Source organism: Nicotiana tomentosiformis, chromosome 5, assembly GCF_000390325.3.
Source record: "Nicotiana tomentosiformis chromosome 5, ASM39032v3, whole genome shotgun sequence".
Classification (NCBI taxonomy): domain Eukaryota; kingdom Viridiplantae; phylum Streptophyta; class Magnoliopsida; order Solanales; family Solanaceae; genus Nicotiana; species Nicotiana tomentosiformis.
The window spans coordinates 127,865,299-127,890,851 of NC_090816.1; the positions used below are offsets into that span (position 1 = coordinate 127,865,299).

General features: G+C 38.4%; 1 protein-coding gene across 4 annotated transcripts; it reads left to right on the top strand.

The window, feature by feature from the left end:
• The first annotated feature begins 5,724 nt into the window (after positions 1–5,724).
• Positions 5,725–12,608, top strand: LOC104100310 (large ribosomal subunit protein mL54-like). 4 transcript variants are annotated; one of them, XM_070175345.1, is made up of 3 exons: positions 5,794–5,868; positions 11,655–11,770; positions 12,065–12,608. In XM_070175345.1, the coding sequence occupies exon 3, from the start codon at positions 12,078–12,080 to the stop codon at positions 12,474–12,476; it is 399 nt and encodes a 132-aa protein (XP_070031446.1). In that variant the 5' UTR covers positions 5,794–5,868; positions 11,655–11,770; positions 12,065–12,077; the 3' UTR covers positions 12,477–12,608. The 4 variants fall into 4 exon arrangements, with proteins under 4 accessions (XP_070031445.1, XP_070031446.1, XP_070031449.1 ...); XM_070175344.1 differs by lacking the exon at positions 11,655–11,770 and having other exon boundaries at positions 5,725–5,868; XM_070175348.1 differs by lacking the exon at positions 11,655–11,770 and having other exon boundaries at positions 5,860–5,878; positions 12,077–12,608.
• Positions 12,609–25,553: the final 12,945 nt, after the last annotated feature.

Here is a 25,553-nt window from a genome sequence, read left to right on the forward strand (position 1 = left end):
AGTATTTGAGGTTTTGTATAATCTACTAGATGCTCATACACTTGTGACACCAGGTCTTGGTACACACATTGGTAGAATTTGGGTTTTATTATTTCTCTTGGTTTTAAATTTTGTCAATGAATACTTAATTTATTAAGTTGACTTGCCTAGCCGTAGTGTTGGGCACCATCACGACCTATAGGTGAAATTGGGTCGTGACAATGCGGGAGCAAAATGATCATGCGGGACAATAGACGAGAAACATTTTCATGAGAACAAGTATTGGCCAAGGTCTTGGGACAGCCAAGACAGGCTTGGCAAAGTCTTGAAAAGGCAATGTGGGCAAGTTTGGGCGGCATGGCACGACATGCGCGCCAAAGACAAAGGTACAGGCATTTCAAGTTGTGGGAGTGCCAAGTACAAGTAAGCTAAATCACGGAGGCACAGAATGATGGCAAAATGGTTTCAATAACTAAGGCAAAGCTATGTGATACAAAAGACAAGCAATGGCACAGATGAAACAAGTGTTGACAAAGACAAGGCAGAAATGCGGCTAAGGCAATGTGCGGGCGACAGGCGTCGGGCGTGTGCGGTAAAATCATGGACAGCAGGTTACAGACAAGGCATTGGCGCAGAGCAATGTCAAAATCAACCAAGGCTAGGCGCAATGCCAGCCTTGGGTCATGTAATAGCTGACCAAGAAAAAGGGCACATGTAGAGCACATGCCAAAGCAGTGGGCCGTTGTATTTTTGTAATGACTTATACCCATATCTGATTAATGCTTGTATGTAATGTCATTTCGTGTAAGATAATGACCTATGTAGTTGGGGGATGTCAACTACTAGATAGGATCAGATTTAGCAAAGCTGTGTAAAAGGCTTGGTTCAGTGGGTTGTGGGACCAATGCTCCACCAAAGGGCTAAGTGCTCAACCAAAGAGCTAAGTGGTACACAAACAAGGCTGAGTGCTCCACATAATAGAGTAAGTGCTGAAGAGGGCCATTTCGTGGGTAAGTACACCATTAAATGGTTAAGTGCTTATTTAGTGCTTTGACTGGGCAAAGCACAAGGATGGAATTGCCCCTTTGTAAGTTGTCCCTTCAAATCTGCTAGTGGCAGCCCCTATATCTCTATATATGGGGGCATTTCGTGAAGAAGATCATCAAGACTAAGATTAGTCTTAGATCAAGTGAGGGTGTTCAAAATGTGATCCTTCCAGAGAAAAATGAGGGTCAGATGTGAGGCTTCCAAAGAAAGAGAGGGTCTTCAAAGAAGGAGAGGGTCTCCAAGCAGAAGGAGAGGCTCTTCAGTGATGGAGAAGGTCTCCAAGACGAAGTAGAACTAAGTTGGGCATGGGCAGGTCTTAGTGTGTCAAGCTCGACCTGTGATCTTCACTAAGTGGGCTATGAACGACTTGTGTTCATATCAAAGAAAGGGAAACAAGTTAGGAAGGTGAATTTTTCTAAATGTTTCAAACGTGGGCTAAGGCAAGGCGTTGAGCAGGTCTTATTTTTCAAGATCGACATGTGATCTGTGCAAAGTAGGAAACAAGAGGGAAACCTGAGTGTTTCTAAGTATTTCTGAAAATGGGCTAAGGCTAGGCGTTGAGCAGGTCTTAGTTTGCAAGATCGACTCGTGATCTGTGCAAAATAGGAAACAAGAGAGAAACGTGAAAGTTTCTAAGTATTTCCAAAAGTGGGCTAAGGCTGGGGCGTAGGCAGGTCTTAGTATGTCAAGATCGACTTGTGATCATGACTAAGTAGGAAACAAGATAGAAAGGTGATGCTTTGTGAGTGTTTCCAAAAGAGGGCTAAGGCTGGGCGAGTGCAGGTCTTAGTGAGCAAAGATCGACTTGTGATCTTTGCAAAGTGGAAAAACAAGAGAGAAACGTGAGTATTTCTAAGTGTTTTCAAAAGTGGGATAAGGCTGGGCGTAGACAGGTCTTAGTAGCTATGAATGACTTGTGTTCATAGCAAAGTGGGAAACAAGCGAGAAACGTGAGGGTTTCTAAGTATTTCCAAAAGTGGGCTAAGGCTGGGGCGTTGGCAGGTCTTAGTGTGACAAGATCTATTTGTGATCTTGGTCGGACGAAGTGGGCTATGAATAATTTGTGTTCATGGCAAAGAGAGGTCCTTTGTATATTTTATTATTAATACAAAGGTTGGATTTTTTCCGTAACTGATGGTGTTCTCTTTATGTTGCTGCCGAATCTTGTTTAAGGCCAAACTTGATGAAAAGTTGGCCAAGTGTTGGGAAAGGCTGAGTAACTTGGGTGTCAGGTTGCTGCCGTCCAGTGTCAATCAGGTGCGAAAAATTGACCCAAATTGACCCTGTGACAGATAGACACCTGGTGTTGTCTTAATTTATCATGAAAGAAACCAAGAAGGCAATTGATAACTTCAGTGATCGGAGACAAAGCTAAAAAGTATAGTAAGTAATTTGAGGCAAAGCCAATAATTAAATCATTTAAGGACTTTCAGGAGACTTGATTGTTTACTTTATTGAGCAAGTTTTATAGAATTAACATTCATAAAAGGCCAAATAGGTGTACGACCCCTTAAACTTGGCTCCAATTTTTATTTTGATACTTTAACTTAATGTTTTTCCTATTGGACACTTTAATATTATATAAAATGATCTATTGAATACTTTACTCGTAACCAATAAAAATAATAAGGTGCGTGTAATTCACACATGAATGACTTAGCAAAATGACAAATAAGAGGGAGACACGTGGTATTTGGGTCCAAATAGTCAAAAAGAAAATTTGAAAACAAAAAAGATTTATTTTAAACACCCCCCTCCCACCGTCACCTTCTTCCCAACCACCTCTTTCTTTTTTCATTCCATAAAATCCCACCAGCCCCTTCCATAGAAACCCACCTCCGCCTTCCCCAATCTCCTTGGCTCTTCAACCACCAGAAAACTACCGTTTTCACCTGCCAAAAGGAAAAAATACAGGTACCGTTTTTGGATTTTCAGATCTGGGGAAGGGAGAAATTTATGTCAATTTTTTTTCTTTCTTTTTTGGGTTGAAAATCCCTTCTTTTAGCTAACTAGAGAAGAAAAAATTCAAGTTGAGAAAAAAAAGAATCCGGCGATTCTAGCAACCACCGGCCATTGCTCATTTCCTTTCCTCCTTTATCTCTATTATTCTGTTTCGTTGTTGTTTTAACTGATAAAAGAGCATAACTGAAAGAAATAACCGGACGTTTAATATTTCGGGGGCGACCATTAAAATCGGCGACATTTATCACCATTTATGGTCTTCCATCGTTGTGGTATCGGAGATTCATTCGTGTTCTGTCTATTACTGATTTTGTGGTTGGTGTATAAATGTTAAAACCTTGATAACATATTACTGTTGTTTGTCGCCTCTTTGGACCTGGCCGGAGTTCTGACTTTTCCGGCGATCTCCATTAATTCCGGCAATAACATTTATTGTCGTTCTTCTTCTGCTTTCGTTACTCGTCGGGGATCAGGTGGTTATGGGTGGCCTTTAGAAGAAAAAGTCAATTTTGATTTTTAAAAAAAATATATATATGATCTCAAACCCATTAAATTCACACGCGTAAGAGGGTGTGAAATACAACTCTCTTGCCATGTCACTTTTTGTGTTTAATAGGCATACATTGATTTGGATTGAAGTGTTCAATAGGTAATGGGCTTAGTTAAGATGTCAAAATAAAAAATGGAGCCAAGTTTAAGGGGCCGTACACCTATTTAGCCTTCATAAAAAAATTCAGAAACTTACACTGCCTTTTTATTTTATAATTCAAATTTAGTCTACAAGACAGAAATTACCCTTATAAATAATAGAAATCAACCCATGATATTTTGAATACGGAATACTTTCATCTTCTTAGAATTTCATTCCGGAAACCACATTACATTCAACTTCTTCATTTCTCAAGAACTACATTAAAGACTTGTTGAAAAGATGGGTATACGTGGACTTCTTAAACTTGTAAAACCAGTTTTAGAAAAGAAAAATATTACTCACTTTAAAGAATGTACCATCACAGTTGATGGCAATTACTGGCTCCATGAGGGTGCTTTAGGTTGCTGCAAAGAAATTTGTGATGTAACACCCGTCACAAAGTATGATTTAGTGTTTAATAATATTTACGTGATTGTTTAAAGTATTTATTGATATGAGATACACGCGTAAGGCGCATGTTCATGAACTAATGTAAGGGAAAAAAATAGTTGGGCCTAGTGATAGAAGTTTGGACCCTATGTATCTAGAACATACCGAGTTCAAAGAATTTCAGCCCAATTTCAAATAACTCTTTCAAGATTTTCTTTTTCGACTGAATTGAGTACCTTTTATTTTCTCAAAGGGTGGCTTTATAAAATTAATTATCTAAAGCCAAATTTTAATAAGAGATTACTTTAAGTGCAATATCTTATACTTTTTTTATTAGTACATATATATATATATATATATATATATATAGAAAAGTTAGTATTGCCATTTTCATACTTTTTATTTATAGTATGACATTCTTAAATGATATAAAAACTTTAATTTCATATAGTAATATTATTATTTGTATTAGTAAGGAATAATATAAATAGATAAGATGTTAGACATGTATTTGCAATATGTTACTTTTGATATTGTTGTAAAAATTATACTTACTAGTATGAAGATTTGAGTAGTTTAAATTAAAGTTCTAAAATATTTTTACTTTTAAAGAGTAAAAAATCTTTCTTTCTTTCTTTCTTTCTTTTTTATGAAATTTTTGTACTTTTTATTTTTTTTATGCAATTTTTTATATTGTCTAATTGAAATAAAATTATTAAATCTATTATTAAAAATTTTAGGGCATAAATCAAGGATACTAGTCTTCTACTAGAGCCACCTATCCACTCCTGGTATTCTCAATCAAATTTTATGGATTCACAATTAAGATAGGACAATAATGACAAGAACATTAAAGGCACATAATGTGTCCTTCAGTTACCAAATATAAATGAAGCTGATTGAATAGCACGTTCATGGGGCAGTGGTCTATAGATAATTGTTAATCATCAATTAGGGGTGACTTAACGGAGCTGGTGGCCTAAAACTAAAATATATACATAAAATTCATATAATATTGAGACACACAAAAAAAAATCCTACATAGCCTCAATCTAGTTGTGAGAGCACAATGCATTATGTGTGGGTTAGGCGCACATCATGCACCTATATAAAAATATGGTACAACAACAACAACAACAACCCAGTATAATCTCACTAGTGGGGTCTGAGGAGGGTAGTGTGTACGCAGACCTTACCCCTACCATGAGGTAGAGAGGCTGTTTTCAATACACCATCGGCATCCTTCCTTCCAAGAACTCCCCACCTTTCTCTAGGGGTGACTCGAACTCATAACCTCTTGATTGGAAGTGGAGGTTGCTTACCATATATAAAAATATGTTAATAAGTAAAAATGATAGATGGGTGATCTCATTGCACATTGCTTTTTGAACCTTTCAATACTTGTTTCAGGGATTTCCTAGTTGAAAAAGATGAGTCACAAAATAACTTACTTTATAATATGTGGATCAATCAAATGTGACTAAAGAAATAGTTAATTTAGAGAATTTGAGTTGAAATTAGAAAGTAAAATCGCAAGAAACATAAAAAACGACATATAAAAAAAAAATCAATGAGAAGATAAATTTATTATTTAATTTAGTATCAGAATAAAATTATCTTATTAACTCAATCAATACTACCTCTACCAAAATTTTTAAAATAAATTTTTTAATGTTTTTAAAAATATTAAAATCTGAAATCTTTTATTAATAATTACAAATATAAACTCTCTCTATCTCTTGCTTACCCTAGAGCCGCCGTTGCTGCTCTCCATTTCTTCCTCCGGCGAAATCTGAGTTGTAAGTTCCCCTTTTCATCAGTCTTTATATTTCCTACTAATCTCTTAGTGACGACTTTTAGTTGTCAATTACAGAAACTGTGAAATGGGTTGTAGTGTTCTGTGTGTGTGTTTGCTCTCACTGCAGAAATGAACCCTTAACTCCAAAACTTGACACTATTTTGTGAATATTACAATCTAATATGCTCTATTGTTTGCTTTCTCGTGATAATAGCTGCGAAGTAGTAACTTTTTTTCCCTGAAAGTAGTAATCTTTTCTACATATATTTCTCTTAGAAGAAGGAAAAAAAGAGAAAAGAAAAGCCACAAATATGACTTTTTTACAATGGTGTGACCCGGTCAGCTTGCGTCACCGGAGGCAGATCCAGAATTTGAAGTTTATGGGTTCCTACAACGACCTCAAGTAAATATACAATAGGTACACTTGGTTCACGATCAAATATTTATTGATATTTAGTAGATTTTTTAATACATATACTCGGTATGTGCAAAAGTTACTGGATTCACGAGAACCCACACCTACTAAGCTGGATCCACCCCTGAGCGTCACACATAGACTATTACACTGCTACCACCCACTAAGAATGGCAATGGGGCGGGTGCGGGGCGGGACGGGTTTAAGCTTATGCGGGGCGGGGTGGGTTTAGACTTATGCGGGTGCGGGGCTGGTGCAAACATTTTTTAAAATCTTGATGCTGTTGCGGGGCGGTTGCGGGTGAGGTACTTTTGTCATACACCATCGTGAATTTGCTGCTTTTCTCACAAAGTTATGGTTCTTCCATAGTTCCATTGGCTATCAGTCATATATAATTGACTTTTTTTAATATTAAAAATGTTAATTTGTCAAGAAAGACTTAAAAATCTGAAAGATGATTAATAGACTTTCATGAATACAAAATCTTGTTTTTGTTCAGCTGCTCCAAACAAAATACACCAAAATCTTATTTTTGTATTAAAAACACTCAGCAATTCACCAAAAAATCTTAGATAGTATAAATCTCGTAGTGGATTGCTGTGATTTTTTGATAATTTTTAACTGAATTTGTCCCATAGATCAAATTATTGTTTGCTCTTTCTCATAATTTTATGTATGTAAATAAGAATAGGAAGCTTTAGACATTTGTATAATCATAGAAGAATATTCAAATACTAATCGAGGAAAACGGTACAACAAATTTTTAGAAGCTGACCATATACAGAAAAAAAAATTACATATTAATACGTTGATTTCTTACTCTTGGCAAGGGAAAATGCCACCACTAGTAATATAATAATAGGGCAAAAATTACTCATTAAAATTGAAAAAAAAAAGAAGAAAACTGTTGCTATGTGGGGTGGGGTGGGCTTATGCGGGCCGGGTCGGGTCGGGTTGAAAACTGAAAATTTGTTATGCGGGGCGGTGCGGGTTGAAATCTTCGCGGGTTAAGGTTGAACCCGCCCCGCCCCACTGCCATCTCTACCTCCCACAAATGTAGGTGCCGATAAAATATGAAATTCTTATGACTTTATTGTGAGTTTTCAGCTCTTTTGTGAGAGTCATAAATTTTATTATTAGAGTAAAGTAATTATTCAGCTACAAAAATGAATAGTTACTATATTACATTGATGAGTATCTAATAGTGATACGTGTACTTTTCTTTTTGCTAATTTTGGGGTACTTTGAAGAATCTGAACAAAGTACCTATACATGACTTTTTGACACGGTAAATGATCATAACTAGTTACTGGAGTGTGATTGGATCGTCTGTCTAGTTCTATAAAGGATAAATATGTCATGATAGGACATCATCCTTATTTCCGCTACTCAATAAGTTAAATGGGGGTACTACATCTGAAACTACTAATTTAGTGGAGAGTGTGGATACAACTATACATGACACATGATGTTTTATATTCACATGTCGTTCCTGTGCGAAGAGCTAGTTGGATCTGGTGTCAATGCCAAGAACTACAGAAACACTATTCAGTTCTAGGAATTATAAGAAAAACGGATGCTGAATAAATTGATCCAAGAATAGATCTCATTATCGGTATCTGTCTTTATATGATGAATGCTCAATAGAGCTACTTCCATCTTTTACTTTGGAACTTTTGATTCTTCACAAATCTGAAAGCAACATATAGGTGGAAGACCTCATTCTTCGTTATGCTCATTGCTATCCTTCTAGTTTCTCATCTTCTTCTATTTTTCACATCTTAAACACATATTCGGTTCTTGAGGGTTCCTCCATGCATCCAAGGCTGTTACCTAGTAGTCGATGAAGTGGGAGGACAATCGTAAGGTCTCAAGTTCAAATCCCAAGAGGCAAAAATCACACTAGGTGATTTCTTCATATCTACCTAACCCTTGGTGGGAAGAGCTATTCGGTACTTGTGCTGGTGGGAAGTAGCAGGTACCCGGTGAAATAGTCGATTTGCGCATAAGCTGTACCGGGCAACATTGTCATCGAAAAAGAAAAGGTTCCAACTTATAGTCTTGTAGCCCCTTTCTCTATGTTCCAGAAACTTTTCCTTTAGCCACTTTTATTTGGCAGGTAATGGCAGTATTTGGTTAGCAAAGTATTTTATTTTGCATCTTTTGTGAAAATGCTCATTCTTTACCACAACTTGAAGAGATTAAAGTGAGTATTGTATGATTTTTTTGTCTTTGTTTTTCCCAAGATTATTTTGTAAATGACATGGAAGCATAAAAAAAATGTATACATACAAAAGAGAAGATAGTGGAGAGCTAAAAAGGTGTTGCATCAACTCTCTCACTAACACTAGATCTTGCAAACAATGTTCCTCCTAGAAAGCCAGAGCAGATATCTTTCTTATATATGTAGTTGTCTATTTTTGGATTAACTTACTTTAATTTTGCAAACAATGTTTGCTCTCACTGCATAAATTAACCATTAACTCCAAAATTTGACACTATTTTGTGAATATTACAATCTAATATGCTCTATTGTTTGCTTTCTCGTGATAATAACTGCAAGGTAGTAATGTTTTTTCCCGGAAAGTAGTAATCATTTCTACATATATTTCTCTTAGAAGAAGGAAAAAGTTTTAAAAAAAAAAGGCCACTATTATGACTTTTTAACAATGGTGTGTCCCGACCAGCTTGCGTCACATAAACTATTACATTGCTAGCTCCCACAAGTATAGGTACCGATAAAATATGAAAATTTTCTGACTTTGTTATGAGTTTTCAGTTCTTTTGTGAGAGTCATAGAATTTATTATTAGGGTAATCATTCAGCTACAAAGATGAATAGTCACTATATTACATTGGTGGGTATCCATAGAGTATGTGTACTTTTGTTTTTGCTAATTTTGGGGTACTTTGAAGATTCTGAACAAAATACCTATACATGACTTTTTGACACGGTAAATGATCCATGTAATGTAACTAGTTACTGGAGTGTGATGGGATCGCATGGCCAGTTCTTTAAAGGATAAATATGTCATGATAGAACATAATGGATATTTCCATTAGTCAATAAGTTAAATTGGTCACTGGATCTGAATCTACTAATTTACTGGAGGGTGTCATATTTTGTTCTTCATAGACTTGATTTTCAGAAAACCAGAAGATATTTTATATTTTCAAGAGTAATGAATCCTTATATGTGCCAATGTCAATTAAAAACCTTGATTTTGTTTATTCATCTATCAACCTTAATTGCTAGATTTCGATACAACTATATATGCCACATGATGTTTTGTAGTCATGTGGTTCCTATGCAAATAGCTAGTTGGATCTGGTGTCAATGCCAAGAACGACATAAACACTATTCAGTTCTAGGAATTTTAAGAGAAAAACGGATGCCGAACAAATTGATCCGAGAATAGATCCATTTATCGGTATCATATAAAGGATGAATCCTCGATAGTGCTACTACCATATTTTACTTAGGACCTTTTGATTCTTCACTAATCTGAAAGCAACAATATAGGTGGAAGCAGTGTTTAAGCTAGGAATTTTCCCGAGAGTATTCAAATTTAAAAGAAGTGAAGAAAATTCCCGACAAAGGGTCTTCAATATGTGTTATATACCTCTAAAACGTAATATTTTACCTATATACATAGTGCAATTTTTCGACGAAGACCCTTGTGACCATGTGGCTTCGCCACTGGGTGGAAGACCTCATTCTTCATTATGCTTATTGCTCTCCTTCTAGTTTCACATGTTCGTCCATTTTTCACATCTTAAACACATTTGGTTCTTGAGGGCTCCACTATGCACCCAAGGGTATTACCTAGTGGTCAATGAAGTGGGAGGACAATCGTGAGGTCTCAAGTTCAAATCCCAAGAGAGGCAAAAAAAAAAAAACACTAGGTGATTTCTTCATATCTGCCTAACCCTTGGTGGGAAGAGTTATCTGGTACTTGTGCTGGTGGGAAGTAGCAAGTACCCGGTGGAATAGTCGATGTACACATAAGCTGGTCCGGGCAACATTGTCATGAAAAAGAAAGGGTTCCAACTTATAGTTTTGTAGCCCTTTTCTCTATGTTCCAGAAAACTTTTCCTTTAGCCACTTTTATTGGGCAGGTAATGGCAGTATTTGTTTAGCAAAGTATTTTATCTTGCATCTTTTGTGAAAATGCTCATTCTTTACCACAACTTGAAGAGATTAAAGTGAGTATTGTATGATTTTTTTTTGTCTTTGTTTTTCCCAAGATTATTTTGTAAATGACTTGGAAGCATACAAAAAATGTTTACATACAAAAGAGAAGATAGTGGAGAGACGGGAAGGAAGAAGGTGTTGCATTAACTCTCTCACTAACACTAGATTTTGCAAACTATGTTCTTCCGAAAAAACCAGAGCAGATATATTTCCTTTATATGCAATTTTCTATGTTCAGATTAACTTACTTTAGTTTTTGAAATAAATTGTCCTGAAAGTTCTAATTGTTCATGGCTCTTAAGTCCATTCATGAAGTCTTAGCTTAAGGTCTTCTTGTTGTTGATTACTATATTCCTTTCTTCCTTCACCTTTTAAGGTTTAATTATGCCTCCCTTCTGCATTTTCTTTTTTCCTCTGTACAAATCTCAAGCTCTTGTCAGTTGTCATCCATTTCGTTAGTGAAAATGTGTTTGTGGGGTGGGGGGTGGGGGTGGGGTATTGCTACCTTCCCCTTTCCCACTTCAATTGTGCTTGATAATCTTTGTTCATTTTGTGGTTTGGCTGATCTGTTGCTTGCCCTTTTCTAACGACACTTGTCCTTGCTCTTTAACTTTTCTATTCACTTCATTCTAATTCATGTCTTTTTGTTGCAAAACAAGTGTAAAAATATATAACAGGCATCTTCTTTTTGCATTTCATTTATGTTTTCTTACAAGAAAAGCAAAAACAGTTCAGTGACAGCCAAGCCCTCCCTAATTCTGTTAACAGACGATCTTGCAGTTTAACAAACCTAAGTTTACTGTGAATTTTTTTTTTTTTTTTTTTTTTGCATTTGGTCCAATATACTCTAGGAGTCTTTTAGTCTTGTTAGAGATTTATATGCCAGTAACATGTAGAGAACCTCTCATGCTAGAGAAGTTGAATTTTTTAAATAGGATTGACACGGGATCAAATGGAACGACATGACTAGTGAAAATTATATAGTCGAGCCCAGCTAGATTAGAATAGAGGCATCGTTGTTTTGTTGTATTCTCAAGAAGGATTCCGGGTGGGGCTTTTACTTTTCCCTTTCTTCTCTTTCTGGATGAAATCATTAACATGAAAATAGAAAGGTCCTCATAAAGGCCTTATAACACATTAGGCTACCACTGATTCATTTGGTGCAACCGTGTATATAGTCTGTACAGTCAAGAAACTTTTTGGCGCTATGGACTGAAGGTGGACGTTGTTGAGTATTAGAAGCTGTCCATCGAAGACACGGGATTTTGTAGGAGCAAGGACTGGAAAGGTTTTGGTAGGTCTACCGTGCTTTTTATCGTTTATTTTCTGTGTAGTAACTCATAGATAATATTTAAATATAACTACATTCCTCTGCCTGTGTTTTTAGCTACATTAAACTGTTAAGTGGTAAATCTTGTCACTGTTTTGGCCCCTTCTAACTTGCAAAGGTTCTGTTGAGCGTTGTTATTGAGTCAGTTTGTGTTCATTTCCTATGTTAGGGGATTTTGTTGAATTTGGCAAATGTTGAGTTAGAAACTCCGCACAAGAAATTACGTTGTGACACGATTTATTCTGGTTGATGCTGCAGGGGGATAAGGACTATGGCATTAAGTTATATCAAATCATTGAGAAACGCTAACTTTCTCAAGGAGGTTATTCAAATAGGAGGCTGCAGAACATTTGCTGTTGGGGGTGGTAAGAAGAAGGGCGGAAAAGGTGGCGGTGCTTCAGATGCTCCAAAGGCATCATCGATTAGCAAAGAAGTCAAGGCCAGTACAGTCGTCGGGGCAAATATTCTCAAGGATGGAGCAGATCCAAAAGTGTTGGCCGACTCAGAATACCCAGATTGGCTGTGGCACCTACTGGATAAACGCCCGGCACTTAGCGAACTGAGGAGGAAGGATCTCGAGTCTCTCCCTTACGACGATCTCAAACGTTTTGTCAAGCTGGATACCCGAGCTAGGATCAAGGAAAATAATTCTATTAGGGCCAAGAATTGAAATTTCTGCTGGAAATGGTGTATGTTTTGTAGACTCCAATGCTTAGTAATAGGCTTTACCTGGAACTATAAGTTGGTCTTTTGTTATAGAAGACATTATTTAAGATTGAGCAGCAGCTTTTTATCTGCTTTATTCTTGATTTCCTTAAGTTCCTGCTCTACTATTTTGAACATTATTGAATTTTGATATATTTTTAGAAGAATAAGTTCCTCAGGAATCTGGAATAAATTACTCTGACCTTAATAGAATAACACACGAGATCTTTAATCTGATTAAAGTTCGATTTTATAACTATCAAAAAGAAAAAGAGAGGATAATATATACTTACTACGTCCGTTTAAAAAAGATTTGACATCATTTTCTTATTAGTCCATTTAAAAAAGATTGATACATTTCAATATTTCCTTAATTAGAAGAATTTATAGCCACATAAATATTATTGTTAGGTTTAAGACTACAAGTTTCAAAAGTTTTACAGCCACACAAATATTATGACTTATTTAAGACCATATTACTCAAAAGTCTTTTTTTCTTTATTAAAATTTATGCCAGGTCAAACTAGGACATGCTAAATATTATATTGTGCATATATTGTTCATGTGGTATATTATCGTCGTAAGCCAAGAGAAGGAGAAAGAACACAGAGATAATTTTTGTACTGATTAAATTATTTGAGATTCTAAATATATCCGCATTCCTGGCTTGGACTTTCCTTGCCCCAGCATAAGCTTTGATGAAAGAATCTACAAGCATTTCAAAAGAATCAAATAAATGTTTAGTTAAGAGTGAATACCAAGTTAAAGTTCCCTTTGTTAGGGTTTCGACAAATTTCTCTAGCAAAACTTATTCGTTTTCATGCAGAGCCAAATCATTTTCCTTCACAGTCGTAGTATAGGTTATGTGTTCATGTGGATCCGAATTTCCATTGTATTTTAGAATATCCGGCATCTTGAATCTCTTTGGAATCAACTCTGAGGCTGCACTTAGTTTGAACGGCAACTGAGTATACTTCTTTGAGTTCGGGCCCTTCAGTACCGGAGGTGCCCCAGGATCTGATCCATCCGAACATGGAATTCTTTAGCGTTTTGATCTATTAGATCATTCATTTCCTTCGTGAACCTCATGAGCTCGGTTTTAAATGATCATTTGTGTTGTTTTCATTTTCGGATTAGCTGCCTGCACCACCTGCTTGGTTATCAATCGATCTGAACTCCTCCCTTGAGGTGTTTCTGGTTCTTGGCACTGTTTGATTTGAAGGCACGTTAGGAGAGGCTCGAACTCCACCATTAAAATTATTTGATGCAACCGATAGTAATTTGGTGTGCAAAGGACATGTGTAAAACATGTTTGAAGATCATGTTTACTTCGAGATTAAGAATTTTCCACGTGATTTAGTGCCCGTAATTCTTTATTGTTTATTTACTAAATATAAAATAATTAATGATGATAGGGTAGGTACATAGATGTTTAATAAGTTAAATCTGTTCATACACTGTATGCACTTTTCAAGACTAATTTTTCTTGCTCGCATCTACAATAATTTGTATTCTTTAGCTACCACAATCTGAAAAGCTTTAAGATAAGTATATTTTTTGTACATTGATTTATCATATATTTTCACTACTTGATTTGTTTCAACATAAGTAGTACTTTTTTGTGTGTTAACTTCAACGTATATTTTCACCTTTAACTCATTGTCCTTAAGATTCTAATAAGGACTCTTCTTGCCTTTTCCGAAAACTATTTCCTACAAATGTAAATTTTGTAGTTCAGAAGTAAAACCTTGACGTAACTGGTAAAGTTGTTGTCATTTGCCTATAAATTTTGTAGTTTACCTTTCCAATTTCATCACATGAAATACATGATGTAACCGGTAACGTACGCAAGATTTTACGTAAGCGGACATAGAAGTTAAGGGGAGATGACAAGAGAAATGGAAAGCCAAGTAGAGTAGCAGTAAGCCAACACATTAAAAAATAGCAAATCGTAAAAGAGTTTAATAGATAATTCAGCATCCATTGTGCCTGGTCTACTGGCTTGTTCCTTGTATTTTGTAATAGGGCCGGCAGTTCGAACCCGTGCAAACAGAAGCATCTCCTTTTAATTAGTCAACTCATTGCAGGCATATGGTATCGAACACCCGACCTTCTGTTTGAGAGATAGACGCTGGACCACCGGAATGAGACTTGGGCCTAGGTGCATCCGCCGCTGGATATAACATACCAATTTGATTTGACATCTCAAATAGAATCGTACAAAGGCCATGTTATAAATATCCCACCCACCGACCACCGTACTTCTCACGTGCCTATTTCAGAATGGTATCCTCACCGGCCTTTCGAAATTATTACACCATTTTCTAAGTAGCCCCACACTCCCACTACTTTATCATATCCAATAGATTAATAAATAGGAAAATGACACGCTCTCAATATATATAAATTTATATACTTTTACGACCATTTAATATTGTTTATCCAAAAAAAATTGATAACAGTTGAATTTATACGTGGCTCTAAGGATACGTGATATAACTTGATACGAACCAAGAAAATGTATATATATCAGTACTGAAATTAACTATAAAGGGACAAATGCAAACCAAACGAATCAATTAGCTTTGACCTTCGAGTTCGGTCACCCTCGAAACAAGTGAGTATTCTGCTAGTATATGAACAGAGTAACAAAATAATTCAGCTTTCAAAGAAGGTAATTGTGTTGTTTTTATTGCCTCCCAATGTCCTCTACAAATGAGCAAAACCCCATTTATATAGTGGGAAAGTCATACTTTGTTTATAATTTTAAATACATAAGGAATTTCATGATAGATTAATTAATTGGTCTCTCCTTGATATGCATCGGGATTTCCGCCGAGATGCTCGCCCTAATTACGGATATACCGGCTTTTTTGTTTTCTGGTTCGGTCTCGATCTTGGCCGATCATGCACTTGCTTGGTCTCAATCTTTGCATCATAGCTTGATATTACACGAAGTTGAACCTTGATCTATCATGTTCCAATCTCAATTAGTCATATGAAGGGCAAGCTCGGTTTTGACCTTATACAGATAGTCCCATCGTTTCTCGAAAAGAAGATGACGAGAAACGGTATGAATTTTCGAACTCTGACTTGATGGGTAATGACGTCAACGACGAGCCCGATTATGACGTATGCGACAAAACGTCCTGTCGGTCTAGTTACCAGGGCATTAAATACCTGACAGTCGTTGGTCGGCCATTAGCGGTTCCGAATCGTCGTCAACCACCTATAAGAGCCCAATCTTTTCTCATTCAAACTTTACACTCAAAGCTTCTTCTCTATTCTTGTATCTCCTCAAAAAAAAAAAAATCATTTTACTTCATAATTTGAGACCTAAATTTCTAGAACTTCAATTAAACCGCATATCATCCTAATTCTCTTTTTTCTTGTTCATCAATGGCGAAAACCTCCAAAACAGTGCCGCAGAAAGAAACCGCTTCTTCATCACGACCTGCCGACGGTGAGGATGCGGCGGAGCCCCACCCTGAGGAATTCGTTCCGGTAGGGTGCTCTACCGTCATCGACTTTAAGGTCGAAAAAGCCTCATCGGTACCGGGCCGATGTGAGCCGATCTCGAGATGCATGTCACGACCCCAATTTTCCTCCGTAGGATGTCGTGATGGTACCTAGTCTCTACGACTAGGTAAGCCTATCAATTATGCGGAATACAAAACTGAAACTCAAATTTCAACATATAAAATAAATTAAACCGCGATTCAAATAGTCACAACTCCCAAAACCCGGTAGGAATAAATCACAAGTTTTTAAGAATTTATTCTAAGTGTCTCTATACATTAGAATCTAAAGAAAATAAGGAAGACAACATAATAAGATAGAAGGGGACTCCGGAGTCTGCGGACACTAGCAGATATACCTCGAAGTCTTCTCGTACGGATAATTCACTGATGCCTGGTCTGATAAGATGTACCTGGATCTCCACAAAAAGATATGCAGAAGCGTAGTATGAGTACACTACAGCGGTACCCAGTAAGTGCCAAGCCTAACCTCGGTAGAATAGTGACGAGGTCAGGTGAGGCCCTACTGAAATAATAAAAGACAAGGAGAAAAGTTTAACAATATAATAACAATAATGACAATGGGGATAAATTAAGTAAGTAGTATGTCACAATTTAACTATACAGAATAAGGGCAATTAACATATCGCGGAAGGAAAACATGAATTTACAACTTTAAGAAAAACACCAAAAATAACCAAAGGCAACACAACCATAAAGAAATATCAACAAGGGCACTCTCGAGGTACCGTCTCGTAGTCCCAAATCATAAATAAATTCACAATATTTCATTTTCTTATATCATCGCGGGAGCCTTCACATTTAATTTTAAATAAAATATTTTTTCCGAAATAGCATCCCGCGTTTTAGCCACCCTTATCACACCGCATGACTTCTAGTAGTTCCCCTACTAGCCACGCGTATCAAGCCACCCTTATCTCACTGCATGCGTTTCAACACCTAGACCTTATACCACCGCATGCGTATCAATATCACAATATATCACAATTTGCATCTCAAGTGCCCAAATATTTTAACTTGCCAAAATAAATCAACAACAAGAATATTTTCCACAATAAGGAGCTCGCGGCTCAATCACAATGGATACAAAGTCTCGCAAAATATTCAACAGAATAACATTTCACAAATTTAACATCTTGACTTAACATCACATTTTTAAATGTAAAATATTTTATTTTTAATAATATTTAAATTAAGAAATTCAACCTTCAAATAATGCACAGAACAAAAGAAACAAAGTTTCAACTAAACACGTAAAACACTTAGCAGGAACAGGTCAGACAAATTTAAAATACGAAAATATATTAATGATGATGAATATAACATAATAAAATAATTTAATTAATATGCAACAGTGGTCTACACAATTTAAAGACATAATCTTCCATATTTAGCCCGTGTACACACTCGTCACCTCGTGTACACGACTTTCAACACATCAACATTTTTATATCAATACCAACCCTAAGGGGAATTCCCCCACACAAGGTTAGAATAGTCACTTACCTCAAACCACGCTCAATCAGTCAAGTAATATGTCTTTACCTCGATTTTCCGACTCCGATCGGCTCGAATCTAATCATAATTAATTCGATTCAATCAATACAAATTATAGGAATAAATTCCATAAGAAAATATAAATTTTCTAACAAAAATCTGAATTTTAACCCAAAAATTGCCTATGGGCCCATGTCTTGGAATTCAATGAAACTCATAAAATCCGACAACCCATTCAATTACGAGTCCAACCATATAAATTTCACTCAAATCTGACTCCGAATCGACATCGAAATCTCAAAAATTTATTTTATAAGATTTCTACAATTTTCTCCAAATTTCCATCTCAAAACACTAATTAAATGATGAAAACAATGATATATTCGTGTATATTGACTAAATCCGAGTTAGAATCCCTTACCTCAATATTTTTCCTTGAATATCTATCAAAAATCACCTCTCCCATAGCTCCAATTTGTCAAAAATGGAAAATGGGACGAAGCCCGCATTTTATAACTTAAAGTCTCTGTCGAGGCGCTACCCTTGATTTCCTCACCTTGATTTTGCGACTTTGATTTCCTGACTCAATTTCATGACTTCGATTTCGTGACTTCGATTTTCTGACCTCGATTTCCTGACTTCAATTTTCTGATCTCGATTTCTTGACCTAGATTTCCTGACTTCGATTTCCTGACCTGGATTTCCTTACTTCGATTTCCTGACCTCGATTTTGACCTCGATTTTTGACAGATGAAGGAAATCAGATCAGCCAAAAACCAGCAAACTCAACTTCACTAGTCTCCCAACTTCAATTCTTAATCCGTTAACCATCTGAAACTCACCCGGGGCCCTCGGGACCTCAACCAAATACATCAAAAAGTTCTAAAACATCATACAAACTTAGTTGAAACCTCAAATCACATAAAACAATGCTAAAACCACGAATCATACCCCAATTTAAGCTTAAGGAACTTAAGAATTTCCAACTTCTACATTCGATGCCGAAACCTATCAAATCAAGCCCGATTGACCTCAAATTTTGCACACAAGCCATAAATGACAAAACAAAGCTATGAAATTTTTCAAAACTGAATTCTGACCCCGATATCAAAAAGTCAAGTCCCCGGTCAAACTTCCCAAAAATTCAACTTTCACTATTTCAAGCCAAATTTCACTACGAATTTTCAAAATAATTTTTCGGACACACTCCTAAGTCCAAAATTACCATACAGAGCTATTAGAATCATCAAAACTATTTTTCGGGGTCGTTTATACATAAGTCGACATCCGGTCACTATTTGAACTTAAGCTTTAAACCTTGGAACTAAGTGTTCCAATTCATTCCAAAACCCCACCGGACCCAAACTAATCACCTCGGCAAGTCACATAACAAATATAAAGCATAAATTGAGCAGTAAATTGGGGTGGGGTGGGGAATGGGGATACAACTCTCAAAATAACTGGTTGGGGCGTTACATTATATGTTTTCAAACACCGAGAAAATCCTCGGCAAAGTGAAAAAGCAATGCAACTAGGGTGAAAAGCAGGTGGTAGTACCATCGCCTAAAGAATCGATTACCACCCACGTGGAGGGGTTCTTAAGTGTCTACACTTACCCCTTCACGTTGGGTCCCTTAGACCCTGTCATCGTTGCCTTCTGACGTGACTCTTGGCTAGATCCATCCTTCTTTTTGGAGAATAGTGATTCTCCTCCGATTCTTCTCGAGAAAAATCGAGGGGTGACTTTTCACCCTCGATCACCTTATGCGCCTTTATAGTCCCCGACTCTATCGAGGAGGGCTAATCAAGCTTGCTCGCCGAGCCACCAAAGCCTCGTTCTCGAGCATAGACGAGACTCGTGATCGAGGTTGGATGGGTCGATTTGTTCGAATCAAGACTTTAGACTTGATCCCTTCTGAAGACATGCCGTTTCCTGAGAAATGAAATATGAATCGTGAGTGGTATTCCATTTTAAACGTTCAATTTTGTGGCTTTGATTTTCGCTTTCTTTATCCACTTTTTCTATATTGTTACAGCTATGGCCCAGATGTCGGAACCGATTCCAGAACTTAAGCAATGGGTTGAAGGTCTGGTGTTGCAAAGACCATACTCCTAACATGCTTGGATGGAATTATCAAAGAGTCGATGGGAGGCCCACAGTCATGGTAAATTTCTTTCTTAGAACGATTATCGTTTGGTCTTCTTCTCTGGCTTATTCCCTTTTTTCCTTTGTAGGACTCGAGAAGGATGTTGCCATGAGGCCTTCATCTGGTGACAAAGAAGTCCCTGCTCCGAAGCAGGCCAAAGAGAAGAAGAAAAAAGAGGCTCCGAGTTCCCCAGTCTCGGAAAAGAACAAACCGGCGAGGAAGCCTCGCAAGCCCAAGGGTGGCTCCGGTGTTATGCCTTCAGACTTGATCCGCCGATTAAGGGATGATCCCCAAGAAGGAGAAGTGGAAGTAGCATGTGTGTGGGCCAATGTGTTGATACAAAAATCCTCCAAATCGCCGAAGGTTGGTGAGGGAACTCTGGCGATAATTCCTGAATTAGAAGAAGTTGAGGCCACTCCGTCCCGAGATGAGATGATCGAAGGAGAGACCAGGGGTGAGGCTTCTCGGGCAGCGATAGATGTCTCGAGGGACGAGCTCAGGATGGTCGATATTTTTGGATCCCCTCAGATTTCGGATGCTATGATCCGTGAAGCCAACATGTTGGAAGGTCGATCATACGCGGGTATTCAGAGGGCGACCGATATCCATGATTTTTTGGATGAGCACGAGTCCGCTGCCTCGGAGGATATTACCGGGTTCAGTGGATTACCGGTACCGAAGAAAGTATCATGGTCGGGTACTATCGGGTCTTCATCGAGCCCAAAACTGGTGGACCGATTCTCGGTCCCGAGTGCCAATCTCGATCGAAGGTGGAAGATTGTGCTTTCCATTCCGGAGGATGCCCGAATTTTCTCTCCCCCGTAGGGATTTCTAGTTACCTTAGATCCTTGGTGACCGAGGAGGACCAAGCCGTGATGAACGCGGTAGGAGCCGCTTGCCTTTTCAATGAGGCCCAACATGCTCTGAATCGGGTAATTTCGAGGGTACCTCTATTTTTTCTTTTATACTTAGAGTTGTAGATAATTCTAACTTCTTCTTCCTGGTTTGCAGGCTTCAGTGTTGCATCATGAGGCTTTCCTCTAAATCAGGGAGGAGCATGAGGTTGAGGTTCGGGACCTCACCGAGAAGAGTGACACCTACAAGCTTCTTAGCGAGAAGCTTCAGGCAGATTTGGTAACGACTCGGGATGAGCATGCCGAGATGGCTGAGCAGGTATTTCAAGTGCTTCACGATAGTGAAGATGAATTGGAGATAACTACTAATGATCCGATTCTACCGGTCTGACAGAGGCTCGAACAAATCGGACGGCTCCAAATGCAGGTGAATGCGATAGAGGCCGAGGCAGAAGAATTCAAAAAGAACATGGACATTTTGGCCTCGAAAAAGGAGATCGTCTAAGCTAAATTGGAGTCGGCCGAGCTCATCTCCAAGCTGCAAAAGCGAAGGCCTTGGTGCAGGTCAAGAAGATCAAGGAGCTTCAGTATTACTTGGATTCGGCCGTTTCTGATAAGGCAAACTTGGCCGATGAACTCTAAGTGGCCAAATCCGAGGTGGTCGTGGCCAACAAAAGAGCTAATGCTAAGCTGGCCCAATTTAAGGTTGATGTCGAAGTCAACCAGGCCTAGGCCAAGGGCATGGTTAAATATGCGAAGTGACAAGCTCGAAGGGAAGCCCTCGAAGGGATTCAGGCCCAGGGCTTCGATATCATGGCCGAGATCGAAAAGGCCAGGGTAGAGGAAGCCAGGGCCCGGAAGCTGGCCTTCCTTGAAGAAGACTCCGAGAGTTCAAGGGAGTCCGAAGGCGGAGAAGCTCTCGAGGATGGAAGTGCGACCTACGATGAAGACCAAGCCTCTTAGGACTTTTTGTTTTTTCTTTTGAATATTTTTTAAAATTTTTGAGGCCGTTCTTTGACTGTTTGTAAATTTAGGCCGATTTGACCTTTGTAAAAAACTATTGTGTATTAATATAAGGATTTTCTTTTCCTTTCGGCTCTCGTATTTTTTCTTTGCTTTATTTGTATTTACAATGGTTGAAAATACCTTAGCATGAAACAATAAAGTTGTGTTCGAGGGTTCGAACAAACCTTGCCTTTATCTTCTCTCTGGGTTAAGGCATTATTGGGGTTCAATGTTACCAAAGTTTTTCCTGGAAAACATCTTAAGTTTGAGATTTTGCCGAGGGTAGCCTTTAGAACCGGTTGTGAAAGAATTTTTTATTTTTCGAAGGCTTATTTTTGTTACGATTTTCGGACGTCTTTGAGCCGTGTTAAATTGGTCGTAGCCTTTTAGTTAGGGAGCTACCTATTGGGCTTGTTTTTCCGTTTTATCTGGGCTTGCCCGAGATAATAGTTCCCGAGTGGGGTGGCCGTGATTTTTAGAAATTGAGGCGTTGCCTATTAGGTCTTTTGCTCCCAAGGCCTGATGACTTGTGCTGTTTGAGTCGGATGGCAGTCTCTGAGTGAGGGAGGGATTGTTCGTATTCCGGTCAAGTATTGCCCTTGGGCTTGTATTTATATTCGGAAGTACGAAGCTCTTTGTAAAGAGAGAAGATAAAAAAGTTTTTCAAAGCATAAGATGTTTGTAAGGAACATACTTCTCTTTATTCTCGATCGAAACAGGGTTCGAGCAATCTATATGGGCACAGTTAGATTTGACCGTTTGACCCTTATAATAAATCCTATCTATTGAGATCCTCCCTTTATCAAGTAGTTTCTTTTATAGAGTTGATATTCGAAGATAATGCATATCCGAAGGTAGCCCCCTAGTATTCAAGGTTGATTGTAAAGGAACCTCGGATAATACCGAATGGATCTCCGATGCCGATTCATAATCAGGATTGTTCTAAGTTAGCACAATTCATTATTGCCTTATTAAAAACCTTGCCGAAAAAATCCATTTAGGATAAAAACGGTCTGAGGGAAAAAGAGTGCAACACGTGCTTTTAGACCTAAAGACTTCATGCCGTTTGCTAAACAATCTATCGTTATTTCTTGTTGACCACCTGTAAGCGTTAATCTGAAAACAGAAAAGGAATGAAAAAAGAGCGTACCTCAGCAGTAGTACCGTTTTAGGTGAGATATGTTCCAATTGCTAGGTAGTTGTTCCGCATTCATCGTACCAAGCTTGTGGGACCCTTTCCCAGTGACCTCGAGAATATGGTATGGTCCTTCCCAATTCAGACTTAATTTTCCTTCATTGGGATTTCGGGTGTTGAGGGTGACTTTTCTCAGCACTAAGTCCCCGACGTTAAAATATCGAAGGTTGGCTCTTCGATTGTAGTATCTCTCGATCTATTGCTTTTGGGTGGCTAGTTCGATGAGGGCTGTTTCGTGCCTTTCATCCAATAGTTCTAGGCTTGTATTCATGGCCTCGTCATTTGATTCCTTTATTGCAAATCGAGACCGGATACTTGGCTCTCTAACTTCGACCGGTATTAGAGCTTCGGCGTCATAAACTAATGAAAATGGGGTAGCCCTGGTACTGGACTTCGAGGTTGTGCGGTATGCTCAGAGAACTTCGGGTAGAATTTCCTTCCACTTTGCTTTGGCGTCGGTTAGCCTCTTCTTAAGATTTCGGATGATGGTTTTGTTGGTCGATTCGGCTTGCCCGATCCCGTTGGGATGATAAGGTGTTGATAGGATTCTTTTGATCTTGTGAACTTCGAGAAATTTGGTTATTTTGCCGTCGATGAACTATTTTCCGTTAACACACACAATTTCGGATGGCAATCCGAATCGACATATGATGTGATCCCAAATGAAGTCGATGACTTCATTCTCCTTAACTTTCTCGAAGGCCTCTGCTTTAACACATTTAGAAAAATATTCAGTCATAAATAAAATAAATTGAGCTTTACCTGGTGCCCGTGAAAGAGGACCAACGATGTCCATTCCCTAATTCATAAATAGCCATGGTGACAAGACCAAATGGAGCGGTTCCCCGGGTTGGTGAATCATTTGTGCATGCCTTTGGAATTTGTCACATTTTCGGACAAACTCTTTGGCATCTTTTTCCATGTCGATCCAGTAATAACCGACTCTGATTACCTTTTGAATTAATGATTCGACACCGGAATGATTCCCGCAAGTGCCCTCGTGAACTTTCCTCAGAACATACTCGGTGTCTCTTAGTCCCAGACATATTGTTAATGGACCATCGAACAATTTTCTAAACAAGGTTCCATCTTCGGACAAGGTGAATCGAGCTGCTTTTGTGGGCTTGGACCTCGATTCTTTTGGATATGATGGAAGCTTTCCGGTTTTCAAATATTCTATGTATTTGTTTCTCCAATCCCAGGTCAAGCTTGTGAAATTTATCTCGGCGTGGCCTTCTTCGAATACTGACCTCATGAGTTGTACGACGGCCCTCGAATCGAGCTCGTTGTCTTCGATCGATGATCCTAAGTTTGCGAGGGCATCCGCCTCATTATTCTGGTCTCGAGGTACATGTTGCAAAGTCCACTCCTTAAACCGGTTCAAAGTTACTTGTATCTTATCTAGGTATCTTTGCATTCAGTCTTTCCTAACTTCGAAGGTTCCGTTAGCCTGATTCTCTACGAGGAGGGAGTCACATTTGGCTTCGATCACCTCTGCTCCCAAGCCTTTGGCTAGTTCGAGACCTGCAATCATGGCCTCATATTCGACCTCATTGTTAGTCAATTTTATAGTTCTAATAGATTGTCTAACCACATTGCATGTGGGTGGTTTTAGTACGATGCCAAGCCCGGACCCTTTCGCGTTCGAAGAACCGTCCGTGAAGAGGGTCCATATTCCTGAGGACGTACCCAAATTTTTCAACATTTCTTTTTCGACCTCGGGTACTAGGGCCGACGTGAAGTCAACTACAAAGTCTGCCAAAATTTGAGACTTAATTGTTGTTCGGGGTCGATATTCGATATCATACCCACTAATTTCTATGGCCCATTTGGCCAACCGTCCCGAAAGCTCGGGTTTATGCAAAATATTTCGAAGCGGATAAGTTTTTACAACACATATGGGGTGACATTGAAAGTATGGTTTTAGTTTCCTTGAGGTGTTTATTAAAGCGAGCGCCAATTATTCTAGGTGGGGATATCTAGTTTCGGCCTCATCTAAGGTCCGGCTGACATAATAAATGGGAAATTGCGTACCTCGTTCTTCTCGGACTAGGACTCCATTTACTGCTACCTCTGATACTGCCAAATATAAGTAAAGCTATTCGTCTTCCTTTGGCGTGTGAAGCAGCGATGAGCTCGATAAGTACTGTTTAAGCTCTTCCAAGGCCTGCTGGCATTTCGAGGTCCATGTGAAATTATTTTTCTTTTTTAGCAACGAGAAAAATTGGTGTCCTTTATCGGAGGACCTCGAGATGAATATCCCTAGTGCGGCCATGCATCCGGTTAACCTCTGCACGACCTTTCACCATTGTGATGCCATCGATAGCTTCGATCTTGTCGGGATTAATCTCGATTCCTCGGTTGGATACCATGAACCCGAGAAATTTGCCTGATCCGACCCCGAATGCGCATTTTTCCGTGTTCAGCTTCAAGTTGTATTTCTTCAATATACTGAGAGTTTCCTGCAAGTGCTTTAAATGGTCCTTTGCTCGCAGAGACTTAACTAGTATGTCATCAATATAAACTTCCATAGATTTTCCTATTTGTTCTTCGAACATCCGTTTTACTAGGCGTTGATAAGTGGCACCAGCATTTTTTAATCCAAATGGCATTACATTGAAGCAATAGGTACCATATTTAGTGATGAACGAAGTCTTTTCCTGATCATCTGTGTTCATTTGTATTTGGTTGTACCCGAAATAGGCATCAATAAAACTGAGGACCTCGTGGTCGGCCGTGGCATCGATCATGCGATCGATATTAGGCAAAGGAAAAGAATCCTTTGGGCATGCTTTATTTAGATCC

What these genes read in the sequence shown, in the direction of transcription:
- LOC104100310 (XM_070175344.1), top strand. Translation starts at nt 12,078, where the DNA reads ATGGCATTAAGTTATATCAAATCATTGAGAAACGCTAACTTTCTCAAG.